The sequence below is a fragment of the Centrocercus urophasianus genome, unplaced genomic scaffold (genome assembly GCF_019232065.1).
Source record: "Centrocercus urophasianus isolate 14NV4802_14NV808 unplaced genomic scaffold, USGS_Curo_1.0 seq_16, whole genome shotgun sequence".
Lineage (NCBI taxonomy): Eukaryota > Metazoa > Chordata > Aves > Galliformes > Phasianidae > Centrocercus > Centrocercus urophasianus.
The window spans coordinates 37,645,298-37,665,795 of NW_024884711.1; the positions used below are offsets into that span (position 1 = coordinate 37,645,298).

The following is a 20,498-nucleotide window of genomic DNA, read 5'->3' on the forward strand; positions in this document are numbered from 1 at the left end:
CAAAACTTCTGAGGTTTCAAGGTAGTGTACAGCATTACAAAAGCTAAGATGTTTTATTTTCAACACAAATAGCTTGTTTGAAGGCTGGAGGAGGGGGAGTGAGTGAGATGAAAGATGATACAGATGACATCAAACACCTGACCCTGAAAGTGCCTTTAGTGAAAAGCTTGGGAGATCTCTCACTTGTCTGTTTTGTGATAAGGGTTTGTTTTGACTCTGCTGTCCTTTCTGGCTGCTCGTTTATCTCTTATTATCCACTGGGAACTGGGACATGTTGCTCACAAACATCAGTACAGGTGAAATACTTTGCTTCTCTGCCCAGAGCTAAAGACAGTCAGGTTCTAAAATGCTTCATTACTAGGGAAGAAATCTCGTCCTCATACTGTAGGAACACTTCTGGTGTGCCTCCATTGCACAGCCTGAATACTCACTGTGTGTATCTGCACGTGTAGAATGACCTGATCTGAGCAGTTCACCTTGACATCTTGCCTGTGCTCGATTCCTGCCCAGAAAAGGTGTTTCTTTCTTTTCTCTGTCCCTGAAAAAATCAATGAGTTGGGCAATTTCAGTGCTTGACCAACACCATAACAGTCTTCTATAAACTGCTGCTGACAGTGAGGTGCTCCTTACATCCCCACTGCAGCAGGCTGTAACCTGCACGCACCATGCTCAGCCTCTGCGATGGGCACAGCGCTGCTGCAGGGCAGAGAGCAGCATTCCTGAGCAAATGTGCTGAGCGTCAGCTCTGCCTCACTCACAGACAGAGCCTATGGGCTTTGGGGCAGAAGCTTCTTTGCCTACACAGCTTCATTCTCAGGAAAATGTGCTGCCAACTAGGCTGTCTCTGTATGTGATGCTGGATGTCCTCGGCAGTTAGACTATTTTAGACAGATTTGTATAGCTAATGTATGGTTACATTAATAAAAGGAAGGGAGACTTGCAAATCTGACAGATCTAAGGAAAGGTTGAGGGAACTGGGATTGTTTAGCTTGGAGAACAGAAGCCTGCGGGGAGACCTCACTTCCAATACTTGAAGGGAGCATATAAACAGGAGGGGGAATGGCTGTTTACGAGGGTGGGCAGTGATAGGACAAGGGGGAATGGTTTTAAACTGATATGGGGGGGGGTTAGGTTAGATATTAGGAGGAAGTTTTTCACTTAGAGGGCGGTGACGCACTGGAACAGGTTGCCCAAGGAGGCTGTGGATGCCCCATCCCTGCCGGCATTCAAGGCCAGGCTGGATGTGGCTCTGGGCAGCCTGGTCTGGTGGTTGGCGACCTGCGCACAGCAGGGGGGGGGAACTGATGATCATTGTGGTCCTTTTCAACCCAGGCCATTCTGTGATCTATCTTCCTCTGGAGCAATGAAACCAGCAAGTGAAGTACAGGGCGAGGGATGTTTACGGTACCACCATGAGACCCAGCTCCACTCGCTCAGGACAAACAATGCAAGACAAAGCACCACCTCATACGCCAGAGCCCCGGCTCATCTAGTCAGACCGCGGCTCCGCCCCGCTGTGCTGGCTCTGGCCGGAGGTTTCCTCGCTCTTATTGGCTATCTCTCCGCTATTCCCTGTTGTTATTGGCTAGCGCCTCCACCCAGCCGTGTCGCCATTGGCTGTGCTCGGCGCCTTACTCCGCAGTGAGCGAAAGCCCCTCCTCCCGGCGGTCCCGCAGCGCGATGGGGCGATCGGGCGATCCGGTGACGTCAGCGCCCGGACGCTCCGCTATTGGCGGTGGCGGGGTGACGGCGATGTGGCGCGTGGTGCGCCGGGCCGTTGCCGCGGGTGGCCGCGGGCCCGCCGTCCTTCGGGGGCGGTGCTGCCGCCTCAGCTCGCGGGGTCACCGCGAAGCGCCGCCGCCAGCCGCACGTCTGCGTTCAGAGCCGGCCGTGAGGTGAGGAGGGGTAGGGCTGCGGGCCGGGGCCGTGCGCGGCGGCCTGCGAGGGACAGCTCGGCCGGTGCTCTCCGGGGCGAGAGGAGTCCGGCGGCCCGGTGACACGGAATCTCGCAACCCCGCATCGCTCTCGTCTTCCTCCCTGCCCTCAGCAGAGCCCGCGCGGCCGTCACGATGCCCGAGGTGAGCACGGAGCACCTGGACGAGCAGCAGGTGCAGCTGCTGGCCGAGATGTGCATCCTCATCGATGAGAACGACCGTCGGATCGGGGCGGACACGAAGAAGAACTGCCATCTGAATGAGAACATCGACAGAGGTGCGGCCCTGCGACCTTCCGCGGAGCCGGGCGTCCTTACGGGATGCTGACAGCTAAAGCAGGGCGTTTGTGGGCGGAAGGAGCGCAGCTCCTAAAGCCTTTCTCCATAGCAGAGCTGCCCCAGCCCTCTGACCATCTTCACTGCTTTCCTCTGGTCCTGCTCCAACGTCTCCACATCTTTCTTGTGCCTGCTTGCAGTGCTCCAGATGGGGTCTCAGGAGGGCAGAGCAATGGGAGGCGATCGCTGCCCTCGCCCTGCTGACCACTCCTCTTGTGATCCAGGGTACCGTTGGCCTTAAAATGTCATATTTTAAAATAAAACAACGTGGAGGAAGAACACGGTGTTCCACTTCAGCCAATTCTATTAGGAAAGGGTTTTTGTTGTCATTTTAATTGATGGGCTTTCCTTTGGGTTAATCGTATCAGAACTTTGCAGTTTGTGCCCTCCAACTTTCTGGTCTAGGAGAATGTTTTCCAGAAGAATTAGGAACAACAAATACAGAAGTTGTGTTGAGAAGGAGGGAAAATAAGGAGGCAATTGTTCTGTAATTGAATAAGTTTATTTTCCAGTGCTATTTTGAAATTCACGAATCTTCTTTAAATTTCCTGTATCTTTTTCAGCATTTTCACCTTTGTTGTGTCTTTTTTTGAATGTTGAACCTGTCCTTAGCTTGCCTGACCATCTTAAGACTGGTGAACGGACAGAGCTTTGTGTAACTCTTCTGCATTGTTCTTATACTCTTCTAACTTCATAATGTTTAGCATAAACTGACACAGAAATCCAAGGGAAAGCTCTCGAGTTTTTCCTCAAATCCTTGCTTTTAAACACTTGAATTGTTTTGAATTTAGTTTACCAGTAAGTTGGGCAATTCCAAGCCTTACGTTTTCATATAATTCTTGTCCTTAAAATGGCTTTCGGTGTTTTTGCTTTTTAGGTTTATTGCACCGAGCGTTCAGTGTTTTCTTATTTAATACAGAAAATAAACTGTTACTGCAGCAGAGGTCAAACGCTAAAATCACATTTCCAGGTAAGTACTGAAACACATTGCACATGGAATGTATTGCTTTAAATCAGTGTTTTAAGATGTGCCAGCCTAATTTTGCAGTGTAACTCCTGCAGAACGTAACATAAAGTTCTAAAACCTTTGCAGTGGTTCCAGGATTTACTGAGAAGAGATACTTTTAAGAGCTTGGGATGTGCTTTTATTGTGGATGAAGCAACATAATGAGAGCTCTAGCTTATCATTATATGTGATCTTGGGAAATTATTGCTCCCTGGCTTGCCTGGTCCTGTTTATAGTAAGGATAAACACCATACACTCACCTGTCACAAGACACATTTAATGACATTGGAGAAATTGTTTTGGTAGATGTGAAGAGTGAGTGTTTTAATTCCTCTGGTTAAGAACAAAAGAGTATTTGGTAGAGACAAATCCAGAAGTATGCATAGGAAGAAGGGATAGAAATATTCTCCCTTTCATTGTCCCTCATTGCAGCCTATCAATGAAGGGAACCTACACCCAGGAGGGGAGTAAACTCTTCAAAAGGGCTGACAATAGCAGGGCTAGGGGAAATGGATCCAAGTTGAGGGAGGGAAGATTTAGGTTGGATGTTAGGGGGAAGTTCTTTACAAGGAGAGTGGTTAGGCCCTGGAACGGGCTGCCCAGGGAGGTTGTGGATGCCCCGTCCTTGGACGTGTTCAAGGCCAGGTTGGACAGGGTCCTGGGCAACCTGATCTGAATGTGTGTGTTTGGTGGCCCTGCTAGGCAGGGGGGTTGGAACTACATGATCCTTGAGGTCCCTCCCAACCCGGGTGATTCTGTGATTCTGTGATTCTGTGATTGTCCTCTATAAATGAGAAACAAAAATGTAGTGCATCAATTGGCTGCTCTACGTCTCAGGGCTTTTGTAGCAATTTACAGTGTCAAAAGTGTACTGATAAAAACTTCTTTCAGATTGCTTTACCAACACTTGCTGTAGCCATCCGCTGAGCCACCCACTGGAACTGGAAGAAAACGATGCCATTGGAGTTCGGAGAGCAGCACAGAGACGAATGAAAGCAGAGTTAGGAATTCCTATGGAGCAGGTAAAGGAAGGAGAAAGGAGGGGGGGTTCTTAACAGCACTAAGAATCTTCACATCTGGCAGGTGTGAAATCTGAAACTGAATTTAACTTTAGAAATGCAGAGGATTTGATGAATTGGAGAATTCTTCAGTTATTCTGGAGTGTCAAGGGCCAGTTGCAGATGTTTGTTCATCACTACTTTCCTAAGTGTACATTAGGCTCTGGTAAATATTATCTGAACTTTACTGTATTGGTGAAGTCTGGTCAAAATATTATAGGGTAAGCCCAACTAGAGAAATGCTGTGCAGTTTACATGGTCAATGTATAGTAACTTTTTTCATAATTTTTTTGTAAGAAATGCATTGCAATTGTACTCGAAAAAAATGATTTCCTAGGAAGAGAGCAGCGTCTGGTAATTGTTGTGTGCTGCCAAGCAGCTCAGTTATTCTGCTTTGCTGCTGGTCCTCACGTGTGTTTTGGCTGTAGGTTACTCCAGAAGAAATCTTCTATCTGACACGAATTCACTACAAGGCCAAGTCTGATGGGATCTGGGGTGAACATGAGATAGACTACATCTTATTTGTGCAGAAGGATGTAACGCTGAATCCTGATCCCAACGAGATCCAGAGCTACTGCTATGTGACCCAGAAAGAACTGAAGCAACTTCTGGACAAAGCTTCGAGGAACGAAGTCAAGATTACTCCCTGGTTTAAACTAATTGCAGAGACTTTTCTTTTTAAGTGGTGGGATAACTTACCTAACTTGAACAAATTTGTTGATCATGAAAAAATACACAGAATGTAACAGCTGCAGTGAGAGATGCTGAAGGCTGAAGTGATGTCTGTGTGGTAATTCGTGACTCAAGTGCAGGGAAAATGGCCCACCTGGAGCATGTTTAACAAGAGATTTTGAACAGATGGTTGTAGCCAATGATTTTTCCTATCTCTTCACCTCTTCTTCCATCCCAGTAACATAAGAAACCCCCTTGATTCATCTTTGTTACCTCATGTGGTGCTAAAGAACCCTCAGCCTGCGTGTACCCAGTTTGCTCTCACTGCCTTCCACACTTACATGTGCTGTAAGATGTGGGCACTTCCTGCCCAGCTCCTTCAGTAGAGAGGTGCATTTTCAATTTTATATCACTACATCTTCCAGAATGCTAATTACAAACCCATGTGAGTTCTGCACTGATGTGACAGAACGAGTCTGTGAAGAAAAACAATTAATTCAAAGTGATCAGGAGTGTTATAATTGCAGAACAGATCTCTGGCTGCTGTGCTGTGTAGTTAGTCAGACATGTGAAAACTCAACTAATTGGATCATCTGTGTGGACTGAATTTCACTTTGAACTGCTACATGATGTGTTACAGCTTTAGATAATAAACACTGATTTTAAAAATATATATTTTTTTTATCTTTTAAGCCATCCCCTGCCTGTTTAGTGAGCAAATACTGCACATCTTAATTAGAAAGTAATGTTTAATCACCCTAAATGCAGATGGTAGGTAACTACCTATTGACCATAGCCTGTCCTTGGAGAAGGGATGGGTGCTGGAGAATCTTCCTCACCTTACAGAAAACAAAGGCAGCTTGAGACAAACTTTTTATTGCGACATCTGATTTCTTCCCAATGTCCTGGAAAGCTCAAATCTCAACTCCAAAAGTCAAGATTGAGAATTTATAGGCATACATAAACTCTTAATTTTGGTTAATTAGAAAATCAACTAGAGGGTAAGAGCTAAGCCACAGCCACCCCACGTAGATTTCTTAAGTTCTCTGTGTTTTCTTGATGAAATAGGGTATTTTCCATACTGATTCCCCTTACTTGTGAAACATGATTTTAACTAGTCTGTCTGATGGCAAGGTAGATCTAACTTTTCTAGTTTGTTGCTTATCCCAGTTCTGTCCATAGTTCTACACTGAGAGGTTTTAGGGCCAAGCTTTTGTATGCTGACCTGAAGCAAAGAATGGAGGAGGGAACGCAGCAATGCAGTGTAACAGCTGTCTTGAATTTGGTTTCATCAGCTACACTACCTAAATAGTCTCTTTCGAATACCTTTTGAAATACCTGCACTACTTCTAAATGTTCTGTTGAGGCTGACTATTAAAACTGTTAACCTAAAAACCTGGGCTGGGCTTTTCTTTTTAGACATAGGAACAAAAAGCTGACTAAGCACTGAAGTGATATGGTTGGGAGTGAACAAGGTGTGGTTTTATTTTAACACGAGTTCAAATAGTCAACTCGGGGCAAAAGCTGGGCAAACAGCCTGCCATAGAAACAGCATAAAGACAAAAGCAAAGTTTGGCCAAACACTTCTTAAAATCCTGTGAACAGTTCTAAGTATTTTTTTTCCTACACTGAACTTCCTTGCAGCACAATAAGTATTTTTAATAACAAATCACATGAAGGGGGACAGACTGCAAGTGGAAATCCATAAAGGTAACACTGGTACATGCAAGCTGACACCTGAACACTCCACGGTGCTGATTCTGGCTGTGTTAATTTTCTTCACTAATAGCTCATATAGTGCTGTATTTTGGATTTGTGATGAAGAACAGTGTTGGCAACGCAATGTTTACATATTGCTGAACTGAATCAAGGGTTCCTCTGCTTCTCACACTACCCTGATACTTCGGAAGCTGAGGAAGCACAAAAAATGGGGAGAGGACACTGTCAGGACCACTGGGCTCAAATAACCAAAGGATCCATACCACAGGAGCTTGTGATCAGCAATAGAAGCTGGGGAGAAAGGAAGAGGAGGGGGGAAATCCCATACTACAGGGCATCACTCTCAGCAATGAAAGCTGCTGGGGGAGAGGAGAAGGCATTAAGAGTTACAGCATCTGTCTGCCCCAGTAAGTAATGGAGCACTGCTCTGATGCAAAGGGTCTGCCAACGGGAAGCAGTGAATTAATTCCTTATTTTGCTTTACCTGCGTGCACAGCTTTTGCTTTTTCTACTTAACCATCCTTGTCTCAACCTAGAAGAGTCATTTTTCAAGTATATTTAGAAACAGCTTCTGCCACAGCTATTGATAAGTCTCTTACAATCCTACTGGCTCTGTGAGAACTCCAAACTCCTGTATCAGAACTCTCCCCCCCGAGCTTCAACTGTCTTGCCCACAATACAAATGTGTGCTCTTGTTAATATTCTCCATTACAAAAAGGAAAACCAGGACTAGAACTTAGTTTTAGTAACTGTATGCTTTAATTTAGAGCTCTGCTCATCTTCTCTGTGTTTTACCAGATTTCCTCTTTCCAGCCAGCAGATGTTTTGGCTTGGTGTCAAAGATGTGCCTGTCTGCCTCTCCTTTCCTGCCCAGGCGATTCATTTTCTTTTGAGCCTTCTTTGCCATAGTCTTGACTTTCTTCACCATCTATTTAAAAACAAGCATACAAACATGGTGAATGACTTCCTCAGTAGCTCAGGTAATTCGCTTTGCCCTTTAAAAAAAACACTAAGGATTTTCTAGGACATTAAATAATACTTTGAGTAAGCAACCATCTGCTATCTATAACACTTTCAGTATGACACTAATCCCTCTTAAAAACAAACAAAACTCTTCCCCAACACACTAAAAATGCCATCATCCTATGCCTGAAACTCCAATCTTATAAGGGTAGAGCCCTTCTAGTAGGTTATGAAGTACAGCTTTTATCTTTTTTCTTCATACTTAAAATTTAAAAATGTGCTTTCTTTGTATTATTACATCTTAAGTTAATGAACTAAGCTTTTTTTTTTTTTTTTTAAAGAACAGAGAGTTCAGAAGATCAGAAGATGAAGCTGCAAAGAGAGATGAACTCTCAACTGCACAACGGCCCTAGTATGAAGTTTCCCAGAAACCAGTTTAAGTACAATGATGCTGTTTCATTTGCTGCAAGAGGTAATTAACTCCAACAAACCTTTTCATCACGCAGACCAGAGACATCCCGTGGTGGACGAGAGGAGCTGCGACTGCGTGCCACAGACTGAGGGGTTTCAGACTCGTCACGTTTACGTTTCCTTGTAACACTCCGAGACCTTCTGGCATAATGGGCCTGAAATCCAGAACAGTGCTTGGGTTATTAACAACAGAAACAATCAGCTCAGATACTCCATCTCTAATGAGACCAATAGGAAAAAAAACACAACAGGAAGTGAAATGCTACAGTACATTGTCAAAGGACAAATGGTTCTTTTGGATACTGAAAGACAAAGAGATGTGAAGTTGCACAGTTATTCCACAGTATGGTATCTTACCAACTGTCAGTCATTGTCTCACAGGAATATTCAAGTCCTAGTGAATACTATTATATCCTTTTCAAAATTAACTCCAGTTTTATAAACCCTTTTTTTGCCACTTCATCCATAAGTAAAGGATTAAAAAACAAAAACCCACAAAGGAATGAATAGCAATACTAAAGCAGTTCTGCAACAGCAAAAAAGCAGTGAGAAAACCTGCTCTAATTAGTGGCTGTTTACAGGACAAAACCCCAAAGAGCTATCAGTGTACAGCATAAACATCAAATTCCTCTGCACGGAGACTGCAACTGAATCAACACGGCATATCAGCCCTGAGAAGCATGAATGCTTATTTCAGATGTGCAATGTTGACATTCCTTGTTTCCAAAGCCCTTGTTTAGTTAACAAATTCAAGGTCTCAAGCTTCACACAGCCATATTAGTGCTGGATTTGCTGTACAAAATGGAGTAGTTCTTAAAATTTATGATAAAACAAAATGGCTCCCAAAGGTTCAAAGTACTTTGACTGCCTTACATAAAAAAAACTCCAGCCAAGCTATCAAAACTTCACTTATAAGTCACAGCATTAATGAACTGTAAAAGGATCAGCTCCATCTGTCATTATTGCTAATTCTGACACAGTTGTGTCTCACAAAGCAATCATGAAAATCGTTCAGCCAAATCCTATTCTTGAATCCTACACAAATTGCAAACAACTGGTAATAGAATGCAGTGTGTATATACAGCAGTGACTCTATTCAAACGTTAGCAAGTTTTCAGCCAGCACTCAAAAAAAATACCAGTATCAACAGCCTCCTATTTTCTTCTCAGCAGATCCCACCTCTCTCTCATGCCAACTGCAATGTGCAATTCAAGTGTCCTTGAAAAAAATGGAGTGGAACTGATCTCCTTCAGATGAACACAGTGTTAAATTAGCAGAAACTTACATCATCTTTATTAGTCATGTCAAGTCCAAGATCAGTCATTTCTTTCTCTAGCACCTTCCGCTGCACCTGGAAAAAGAATTAGGAGATTGCGTGTGTTTCTTCTAAAGAATGATGTTTCCATCTTACTTTGTCTTAATGTATTAAAAAAACCAAAACAAAACAAAACAAAAAAAAAAACAAAAAAGGCAACCCAATTAAACAAGCTGAGTTATGTTCTAAAGAGTTTTTCTATAATATATACAGAATCATACAATAGACTCACTTGTATAACAGGAATAAAAAAGGCAACTCTCACTTGTTTCATTTTTGTTCGACACCCCCCCATAATTCAGTTATCAGAGCTGTAAGGAGCACAGAAGTGCAAACTGTGAGGCAGAGGGTCAAACATGAGAAAAACGTCAGTGCCAGTACCCCAAATTTCTACACATTCCTATACACTTACTATGCACCAGCAACCACAGGGTTCTTTACTCACCTTTTTAGCTGTTCTGGGCATCCTTGGGCCTCGAGTATCTTTTTCCTTTGACTGCAGGATTTTCAGTTTCTTTTTTTCTCGGATCTGTTTTGCCAGCTGTCGGATTTCCATCATCTCTTCATCTTCACTTTCTGGTTCGCTGTCATACTCCCCAGCAGCTTCTCTCAGCTCTTCTTCTTTCTCTAATTCTTCCAGTTTCTTAGAAGAGATTAAATGAAAATCGGGATGCTCACCAAATCTTAGACTTATAATCCTCAATGTAACTGTGCCACTTCTGGCAACACAACCTCAGAAAACCTTCTCTCTCTGCATTTGCCATGATTCTGGCGCACCAGCAAACCAGATGAACCCAACTGCCCAAGAATCTGTTGTCTGCACTCACAACTTCTTCTTAAGGAGCAGCAAGAAATAAGGATGGGGCTTGTTATTACATAAAAATGCTGTAAATTGAGAATTCAGTCTATTTCCTTCAATAGCATGCTCCAGCAGACAAAAATTCGATGGGTTAATTTCTTATTATTAATAATACATTTTGATAACTACATTCCTTCCAGCAACAGTCACAGAGTAAGGAAATACAACTTTCCCTGATAACCTCTGCTCTGATAAAATAAAGCAGTTCTCCTTTCTCCTGAAACTGTGACTGTAGTCACTCAGAAAACAGTGTCCTTCTCATGGCAAGTGCAGACAAGTGTGGAAGAACTGGTTTACACAACATTGTTTTTATCTAAGAATATTATAACTTAGAGAAAATAACAAAGGGATGAAAAGGTAAAAAAGGGTGAAAAGAATGACAGCAAACTCACTTTCATTATATCTGGATCAATGTAATCAAGGATATTGTGGCCTTGCCATATCTCTGGAATCTTGTCATACTTTTCAGATGAATTCATCAAGTCCCAATATTCTTAAAAAAAAAAAAAAAAAAGTGTTAATAAAAAGATTAAGATCATTTCGAAGTAGAATGTTCAATGACAGAAGACAACAGATCACAATAATAAAAATAAAAAAACCCACACCCCTAAATGGGAAAAATTTCACAGTATCTCCGACATATTCAAAAAATCCTCTGCCTGCTGCCAAATACTGGTCAGGAATCACAAAGTCCAACGCATCAAGAATTAATGAGATTAAAGGGAAAAATAACCTGAACCATCAGATCAGCCACTCTGAGGCATCAGAAAACATGAAAAGATCATTGAACATCACCAGTTGTGGAACAGAAGGGCTACAAAAGTAGCACTCAGTTGAAAGGAATCCGTTTCAAGTTTTCTCCAATAAGATGAAACTTTCCTGACCAACAACAATACTGACTTATGTAGCTACTTACTCTGAAGATCCAAAACATAATCATCTCCCATTTCAAGTTCAAGATCTCTCTCCTGCAAAGACACACATGATTTTACATAGCTCCTAATTTTAAATCCACCTGCTAACATTAAGTATTTTAAAACCATCTGCAGATTTCCTAATTAAGAGATACCACTTACTGATTTCCTCTTGGGTGCATCTACTTCCATGCGCTTCTTACGTGCTATTGCTCCCTCAGGTATAAAAGGCAGCCGTTCCTGAAGTCAACGCAACAGGAAAAAGGAAAAAAAAAACTGTCTGAAACAATTTTTTTAATAATACCACAAATCACAATTTTAATGTAATGTATTTCTAGAGGAAATGAAGTCCCAAGCTGATTAACCTGTCAGCAAAGTCAGTTGTAGATAACAAAAAATGCAACAAGAAAGTCTCAACATACATTTCATTAATGTGTTAAGCCAAGAAAGAATTCTAGTCCTACTGAAATTGTGCTGGAAAATACATTAAAGTGCAAGCACGCAGCCTACCTTGTTATCTCTTTTGGCTGGCATGGCCAAGTGTAATCTATTCAACACTTCATTCACTTTATTTCCTTTCATTTTAGTATCAACACGATGGGCCAGCAATCTGTCACAGGCCTGAAAGTGCACAAGGCAACATAAGGTAAGGAATGAAGTCATCCTGATATGACAAGTAGCACAGCAAGGTTTAAATCCCAAGTACCCAGCTTCCATCCAATCTTCTGCCTCACCTTTCTAGCTCTCAAGAAAGGATCAACACATTTTATATAACAAGTATCACGAGTATATGCATATGATCCTGTTTTGTTGACATAACCAACATTATATAATGAGCTGACAATAAGAGAAAGCAACAGGACCCTGAAAAATCCTACAAAAACTAGATTGTATCTAACACAATGCAAATCACTACATTTCCCTTTGCACCCAATGTGTTCAAGGTGCAATTAAGAACACCACACTAAAAGCTTTTAGAACAGTTTAACTGACAATAAAATCTAAGCTCAAAGAGGGCAGATTTAGGTTAGATAGAAGGAAGAAGTCTTTTACAGTGAGGGTGGTGAAGCTCTGGAACTGGCTGCCCAGACATGTGGTTGATGCCCCATCCCTGGAGACTTTCAAGGCCAGGCTGATCAGGCCCTGGGCAACCCGAAGTAGCTGTGGTGCCCCTGTTCTCTGCAGGGGAGTTGGACTAGATGGCCTTCAGAGTTCCTTCCAACTCTAAGGGCTCTATGATTCTCTGATTCCTTCTGAATGAAATTGAGAGAAAAGAGATACATACTTCTGTTTTAACTTGCATCACACCTTCTTCTGTTAGGGTACTTGTCTCTATTACTGAAAATCCTTCTGCTTCAAAAGACTCAAATATTTTCTGAAATGGAAACATCATCACAAATAATTACATTCTGCCTACTTCTTAATACACCATTACACCAAGGACTGAAATTTCAACCCAGTGGCAATATATGCAACTTTTTACTGAGGAACTTAATTAAAATGTGTTTCCAAAAAGATGACAAATTTTACAACTGCAGTTCCATTTAATCTGTTAGTAAATAACCACTGTTAACAGCAACTGTAAATGACACATGAATAATACAGAAAAAGAGATGGAGGGAAAACACAAACTGCATGTGTCCTCGAACTTGTAGATACAAAGGAACTGCTGCCCAATAGGAGCTCCTATTAAAATCAGCTCCAGTACCACTTATCAGTCTAGGGCTCATTATCTCTAAACTATTGAAACAGCCCCTATTGAACAGATCTATTAATTCCAATTATAGCAGTAATTAAAAGATCTCACAGTGTCTGAGATTTCTAAAACTGCTGAGGAGTTGCTTTCAGTTTGGTATTTACAATACTCTGGTAAGTATGCATACTAAACAGTGCAAGTATACACAGCAGGCATAAAGATCAAGACTTGGAAAACCACCTTCCAGTACACTGTTAAATAGTTAAGAAGTGGTTGTCTAATTTTTTTTGCCTAATCTAATTGTGCACACAGCACTTTTGCTAATTTTGGAAGAAAGACAGGGGTGGGAACCTCAGGCTCACCCGGCTCTCTTCAGGAAGTTCTTCAATTCTCTTCACATCACATTTGTTTGCAACAATTATAAGCGGCTAATAAAGAGAAAGAAAGAGCAATCACAATCCAAGGTATCGCGTTACAAAAATACTGACTTTACAAATAACATAACAAAACTTACCTTGTTAGCAAACAACGGCTTAATATTTCTGAAGAGTTCCACTTGCTCCTCCAGGCTGTGCCCACACTGCTCAGACACATCCATCACATAGAGCACAGCAGCACGCAGGTGTGCGAGTGCAGTTATAGCCTGCATCTCTATGGTGTTCCTGTCCTCCAAAGGATGGTCTAAAATACCAGGAGTATCTACGACCTAAAATCAACATAATTGAGACACTGTTTTAGAACATATTCTTGATTTCTTGTCCATATTATCTTCTAAGACTACAATATTCCTTTCAGTCATAAATAAGACGATAAACTCAGCTAAATTGAGACTGTGGAAATGGAATAATTCAAAAATAACAGGTTTCAGAGTAAGAAACAAGAAGCAAACAAGTATGGACAGCCTGCCCCAAACTGGCTCTGAATTTAATACTAACAACAAGAGACCTGGCCTTACTCAGACATTCCAGTCCCACTTCTTTCCCGAAACAGAAAACGTATACATATGTGCATGTTTTTAGAACAGATTTGGACTACTGTCCCCATTTGACACACAGCAGCTCTCAGGCACAGTGTTTCTCATCAAGGCAAAAACTGTAATTCAGGTTGCAGGTTGGCAAATTGTAACCAGTTGATTCTGGCAAGAAAATGCAAAATGATACCAGTTCTTACCTGCCAGCGCAGGTATCTGTAATCCATATGTCCCACAAACAGAGATTTGGTGGTAAAGGCATACGGCTGCACTTCTACATCTGCTCTTGTAACCTTAAAACAAGATTTAATAGGACATTTACTGATTATTTCCTGAACTTGCAAGCTGTGTATCATAATCACAACTCACTGCATTTGCTACAGGAAAGCTGAAGAATGGTTATTTGGGCTGTTTCTCTGCAATCACTCATCTGCACTAACTTTACATATAGCCCTCCAGAAATTTCAGTCAGCCTGTATTCTCCCATATGAATTTGCTAACCCTCAGATCAGACAGTGCTATACATTTTATTCTACCTTAAATAAATAGTACCTCAATATTATTTAAAGAAAAATCACACACCTTATTTATAAAGCTCGACTTCCCAACATTTGGATAGCCACATAGCAGAAGAGTTCTTGTATTGGGATCGATGGTTGGCAAACGAGACAAATGTTGTCGCACTGAAACATTTAAAAGATGTCTGAAGTATTTGTCTTAATTCACATTTGAATGGAAGAAAAAATTCATGTAACACAGCTCAGCAACTTCTTTTTAATTTCAGAAACTGATTGAGCAGTCATTTATGAAAATGTACTGTTGTTTGTTAAGTCCAGAAGTTTCACACAACAAAAAAAAGGAAATGTCACTTTACACATTAAGACCACTGTCCTGTAGCTAGAGTGAGTCCATCATGTCAGGCAGCAAAACCTGAGGCAAGCAATAATGAGCCTGAAATAAGGATCACTGCTTGGAAAATGTTTAGCAATAATCGATTATTAGAGGGCTGGAGCACCTCTACTCTGAAGAAAGGTGAGAGAACTGAGCTTGTTTAGCTCAGTTTATTGTGGCCTTCCAATACTTGAAGGGAGAGTATAAACAGGAGGGGGAAAGATTATTTACGAGGGTGGGCAGTGATAGGACAAGGGGGAATGGTTTTAAACTGAGACAGGTTCAAGGTTTAGCAGGTTTAGGTTACATATTAGGAGGTTTAGGTTAGGTATTAGGAGGACGTTTTTCCACACAGAGGGTGGTGACACACTGGCACAGGTGGCCCAGAGAGGTTGTGGATGCCCCATCCCTGGAGGCATTCAAGGCCAGGCTGAATGTGGCTCTGGCAGCCTGGTCTGGTAGTTGGCAGCCTGCACATAGCAGGGGTTTGAAACCAGATGATCACTGTGGTCCTTTTCAACCCAGGCCACTCTATGATTCTATGATGTATTTTTCAGATATGTACGTGTGAAAATAATAATAAACACAAGCATGGCTATGATCTTTAAGTGAGTACAGACATTTTGTAACTACTACTAACACCACAGCATTCTAAACTTAAAATAAGAGAACTATTTAGTTGAAAACTAATTTCTAAATGTTTGGGGGTTTGACAACTATTTTGCTTTCATTACCTACATTCTGTATCTAACACATTTTTCTGTTTTTAACTGTTATTCTTTGTACGAATAACAATGTACTCTTTATACTCTTTGATTTATTGCACAAACCTTGCTCCAAATATTCCAAGCTTTGTTTCTGCCTTTTGATAATGGTGCACATCCGTCCCAGAGCAGCACGTTTCAGCTGTTTGCAGCGGTAGAGAGAATCCCCGTACTTCATCAGGCGCACGTAGTCCTTGGCAACGCTGCAGGGACAGCAAAATAGGAAGTGATGCAGCAACCAACCTCACAGGTACAGAACTGAAGGAAGAAATATTCCTTACTTGTCAATCAGATTCTTGGCAATATTGATCTGTCCCAAAGCCAGCTTGTAGTGATCTTTGTCGTACAGAACGTTCATCAGATCCGCATAAAAAGGATGAATATCCTAAGACCAGAAAAAAAAAAAAAGAAAAAATTAATTTATTTTCTTGAAGATGACAATTTCTTGGCAACTACGTAAGTTCATTTTTTCCTCCAATACAACAACACAAGTGACAATACAACCCAAACTATTTTCATTACTATCTCGCCTAACAAAAATAATTCGCTTTGTCATTAGATGCATAACTGTCAATACTTTAAATTTTTATGCAATGATACCTTGGACTGAATTAGACCAAGTTTCCATTTTGTCTTTTGCACTGCAAAATACTTTCAGATTTCAAATCTGAACTTTCCTCTGTTGAATAATGAAACTGCAAGAAGCCTGCAGAAGCAGTTTCTAATAGTAAATTCATCTTATAGCAGAAACACAGTAACAGTGTTAACTCCTTTTGTTTGAGTGCTGGATTACAGGTAAGACTGGATAATAAGGTTTTATTCAATGTCCAGATAAATCCCCTGGCTTTCCAAGAAAGCAACACTTTCAATTCTTCTAAACGAATCATTTTTAGCTATTAACACATTTATGTGGAGAAATTTCATCATGACATATTAAAATGCAGGTGATATTTGCAGGAATTCAGTGGGTATAAAAACAGCAGGAAAAATTAGGGCTGCAGGTGAAGAGTTTAAGCACGTATGTGAAACTACCCACAAAGAAGCCCCAGCGGGCACCTGGACACAGCTGAAGTTGGGAAGTGATGACCATGCACACTGTGTCAGAGTGCATTTCCAACACTACCTCTGATGGGGCTTAACATTCGTTTTGTCAACCCAAGTGACATTTCTGAAGAACTGAAGGTGGGAGGCAATGCGATGTGGTCGAGTACCTCCGACTTCCAGCACTTCCAACGGCATTTCCAGCCAGTAGAGTCCAACAGCCAGATCTCTGCAAAATGCACCCTTCAGCACCCACAGAGTTTACTTCTCCATACACTTCTACAGAACACATCTGCCCAAATTTACTCTCATCAGGACCTTCTGGGCACCACTCCGACCTGCAAACTGGAACTGCTGCAGAATTATCCCCAGTTACAGAAAGCTCCTTTGTGAGCACTGGGGTTGCACTTACATCCAGCTTAGGGAAGTCTGTCAGGATCTGGGTCAGCCGGTCGTGGTAATTCTGCTGGGTGTACTTCACCTTCCTCATATAGAACTGCCGGATCCGATGGATTTGGTAATGCTTATGAATGACAGTCGGGGTCTTCCGCTGAGTCTTGGACAACGTCAAATCGATGAAGTCCTGCAAATCAAAGCAGCGCCGTCAGCTACGAGCCGTCACGACGTAACAACGCGGTAAGAGCCCGCTGCCTTCTGACGGAGGCCCGGCAGGCGCCCGCACCCCACCGGCACGGAGTTCCCCAGCCAGGCAGGGAACAACCCGGCCCAGGGCCGCACTTCAGCGCCATCAACGGCAGCCGGCAGCCGCACGGCGCGGAGCCGAAAGGGGGTTGACGGGAAGGGAAAGGGAGCCGCTCTCCTATCAGCGCGGCACCGCGCGCGGCCGTACCTTGGCGGACGGCACCACCGTGATCTTCTTGAAGTTGTACAGCGCCATGCCGCCCGCTCAGCGCCACGCCGCGGGAAACAGGAAGGCAGGCCGCAAGTCTCGCGAGAGCTCCCGGCTTCAGGGCGGCGGGGCGGGGCGGCCGTGGATTGGTGCATCCGGCTGCGCCTGTGGGTGTGCGGGTTACACGGCGTTGCCAGGCGCACTGCTGAAGCGTGCCTTGCGTGCCTTGCGTGGGTGCTTGCAGAGAGGAGCAGAGCTCCCAGCCGGAGAACTGTGTGCGTGTCTGGAGGCACCGGCGCAAGAACGATGTGGAGCTGATAGGCGGGCACAGAGGAGGACCACAAAGATGCTCAGAGGGCTGGAGCACCTCTCCTGTGAATACGGGCTGAGGGAGCTGGGCTTGTTCAGCCTGGAGGAGAGAGAATGCTCCTGGGAGACCTCATTGCGGCCTTCCAGTACTTAAAGGGAACTTAGAAGAAGGAGGAAACCAACTTTTTACATGGGTAGACAGCAATAGGACAAAGGGGAATGGCTTTAAACTAAAAGAAGGAAGATTTGGGTAAGATGTGCGGGAATTTTTTCACTGTGAGGGCGGTGAGGCGCTGGCACAGCTGCCCAGAGGAGCTGTGGATGCCCCATCACTGGAGGTGTTTGAGGCCAGGCTGGACGGGGCCCTGTGCAGCCTGAGCTGGTGCCTGATGTAGTGGATGGCAACCCTGCCCATGGCAGGGGGTTGGAACGGGATGATCTTTGAGGTCCCTTCTAGCCCAAGCCAATCTTATTTTACGAAAATGGAGGAATCAAGGTGGGTTTGGAGGAACAGGTGTGTGAAAATAGAAGATGAAACAGGTCCATAGCATGTCAGCAGCCTGGTCAGTGTGCGTGTCTGACCACAGCTTCATGAGTATGAGTGCCAGGAGCTGTGGACCCCTGGAAAAGTTAGGCCCTGAAACTAGCTGGTCTGAGTGCCCAAGACCAGTTAGTTGATATATCAAACACATCCTCTGGCAAGCTTTCATGCTGCTCAGGAAGAGAAGAGGATGGGGTAATTCCAGCTGACTGTGTGTGAGTGCTGTTTCCATCTCTGGCTGTATATGTGTTTATGGCAGGAACAAACCCAGCCTTCATTCTAGTTGGCCGTGGGGCCATGGAGCAGCAGCAGCCTCACTTCTGGCAGCATGCTGGGTTTGGAAACCCCAAACATGCATTCTCTCACCTCTCATTTTGCTGTTTTTTGTTTGTGGTGTTACGTTTTGTTTTGTTTTGTTTGTTTGTTTTCTTAAATAGTAACTTTTGGTGGCTTGTCTCACACTAAACTGTAAGAGCTTTCGGATAAAAGTGCAGCCTGAGTGAATTCTGGAGCAGTTTTTTTTGTGTACTCCCTGTGCTCTGTCCTTTCTTTTTTGCGTATCTCCAGCAAACAGTGAAATCCAAACACAGACCAAAGACATAAAATTGAAATACACCCAAATGCAGTGTGCTTGTCTGTTCCTCTTTTTCACTTGACATTGATAGCAAGTTGGCATGCACCGAAATAGATCTGCTTTAAATGAATTACAGATTATGTGATAGACTTTGGAAGATGAGTTAGATGAAAAACTGAAAATTCTCTCCACACATTTTCCCCTCTCTCTCTCCATGAAGCATGACATTTTCCCCTTGAGAGAATTTAGTTACATATTATTCTATCACTGCACATTTTTCTGCAGTATTAGAAATTAAAATGCATAAATTCCTTCTGCATTTCCTTTTTTTCACTGCTTTACTAATTTTGCTGCAATGCTTCAAACAGCCGTCCAATGCAGTGGAAATTTTAAGGTGCTTGAAAATCTCTCTAATGAGACAAACCAATAGTTTAATCCTTTCCAGAAATTAATTTCAGTAACGACTGTACAAACACCATTCAATCATAAACATGCAGTTAGAACCATCCCGTTTGCTGTAGCTACTCAACAACACTACAGCTGCCCTATTATGATGAGTTTGCTTCTTCATAAATATTTTTATGCTAATACTTCTGTCTGCTTTTTTGAAGCATTCTTGAAGCAGTGAGATATGACTTCATATTTTATTTGTATTGTTCTTTGCCTCCAAAACATAGTTTCATTGAGCAGAAGGAGCTCTTCTCTAGGCATATCCACAGGTATCTCAAGTTTCTGGTGCTTTTAGAGCAGCTGATGACACCCAGCAAGACCTGGATTGTGTTCTGTGCTGATTGTCCAGAGAAGCACTTGGGAGAAAAGGCTGTGGGAAGGGGAACCACAAGGGGACCATGGAAGCACTCCAGCACAATACGTGTGACATTGGCACAGTGCCTAGCTGTGACTTTAGCTTAATACTCATAGTATCTCAAAAATGTTATCCCAGAATTCCCAAAGTAGCCTTAGACTCTTTGGTCTGCACTTAATGTACACAAAGATTTGTGTGTGTGTGTTGAATATACTTAGCAAATAGGTGTGCTTCATTTAGATGGTCCAAATCATTGCCCTCTTGTCCCACAAAATAAAAAGACTAGTTCACAGTTACAGAATAAGGTAGCTGAGGTAGGAAGGGACCTCTGGGTCTATCTCAATCAACCCCTGTCCCAGCAGGGCTGCACAACACAGGGTGCCCAGCACCACATCTAACAGCTTCTGAGGATCTCCAAGGATGAGACCCCACAACTTCTCTGGGCAAACTGGTCTAGTGCTCCATCACCTGCACAGCACAGAAATGCTGCCTGGTGCTCAGTGGGAACCTCCTGTGTTCGAGTTTGTGCCCATTGCCTCTTGCCCTGTCAACAAACTGCACTGAAAAGAGCCTGGATTGATCCTCTTGGCATCGTTTGAGGTATTTGTACCCACTGATAAGATCCCATTCGTATAGTTCTCTTTCATTCTTTAAGTACATTGATTCTATAGAATCTCATCCAAATAAACTAGTTTCAATCATTTCAACAGATTGCTATTATAAAGTCCTCTTCAGCATCAGTCCTTATGTATATATGTGTTCAAAGTCTTAAAGTTTTAAATCTAGTTTACCAGGCACACACTGCACACAG

The 20,498-nt window shown here is 42.9% G+C and overlaps 2 protein-coding genes across 2 annotated transcripts; one reads left to right on the forward strand and one right to left on the reverse strand.

Annotated features, from left to right (window-relative positions):
* Nucleotides 1-1,960: 1,960 nt before the first annotated feature.
* Nucleotides 1,961-5,676, forward strand: LOC122159741 (isopentenyl-diphosphate Delta-isomerase 1). Its single transcript, XM_042817566.1, has 4 exons — nucleotides 1,961-2,211; nucleotides 3,147-3,239; nucleotides 4,167-4,297; nucleotides 4,762-5,676. The coding sequence occupies exons 1-4, from the start codon at nucleotides 2,070-2,072 to the stop codon at nucleotides 5,077-5,079; spliced, it is 684 nt and encodes a 227-aa protein (XP_042673500.1). The 5' UTR covers nucleotides 1,961-2,069; the 3' UTR covers nucleotides 5,080-5,676.
* Nucleotides 5,677-7,460: 1,784 nt separating this feature from the next.
* GTPBP4 (GTP binding protein 4) lies at nucleotides 7,461-17,549 on the reverse strand. Its single transcript, XM_042817533.1, has 17 exons — nucleotides 17,459-17,549; nucleotides 17,021-17,191; nucleotides 15,849-15,952; nucleotides 15,634-15,770; nucleotides 14,495-14,595; nucleotides 14,113-14,205; nucleotides 13,457-13,648; nucleotides 13,305-13,370; nucleotides 12,532-12,621; nucleotides 11,757-11,867; nucleotides 11,409-11,486; nucleotides 11,249-11,300; nucleotides 10,725-10,825; nucleotides 9,919-10,116; nucleotides 9,444-9,509; nucleotides 8,179-8,313; nucleotides 7,461-7,652 (listed from the first exon to the last, which is right to left on the reverse strand). Exons 1-17 carry the CDS (start codon nucleotides 17,504-17,506, stop codon nucleotides 7,500-7,502), a joined length of 1,896 nt encoding a protein of 631 aa, XP_042673467.1. The 5' UTR covers nucleotides 17,507-17,549; the 3' UTR covers nucleotides 7,461-7,499.
* Nucleotides 17,550-20,498: the final 2,949 nt, after the last annotated feature.

Excerpts from the sequence above, each read along its gene's own strand:
- GTPBP4 (XM_042817533.1), bottom strand. The coding sequence starts at position 17,506 with ATGGCGCTGTACAACTTCAAGAAGATCACGGTGGTGCCGTCCGCCAAG. Across the intron at positions 13,649-14,112 it reads ACAGATACCTGCGCTGGCAG|GTCGTAGATACTCCTGGTAT; the intron begins GTAAGAACTGGT and ends TGTTGATTTTAG. Across the intron at positions 11,868-12,531 it reads TGATGCAAGTTAAAACAGAA|GCCTGTGACAGATTGCTGGC; the intron begins GTATGTATCTCT and ends GTGCACTTTCAG.
- LOC122159741 (XM_042817566.1), top strand. The coding sequence starts at position 2,070 with ATGCCCGAGGTGAGCACGGAGCACCTGGACGAGCAGCAGGTGCAGCTG. Across the intron at positions 2,212-3,146 it reads GAATGAGAACATCGACAGAG|GTTTATTGCACCGAGCGTTC; the intron begins GTGCGGCCCTGC and ends TTTGCTTTTTAG. Across the intron at positions 3,240-4,166 it reads CGCTAAAATCACATTTCCAG|ATTGCTTTACCAACACTTGC; the intron begins GTAAGTACTGAA and ends AACTTCTTTCAG.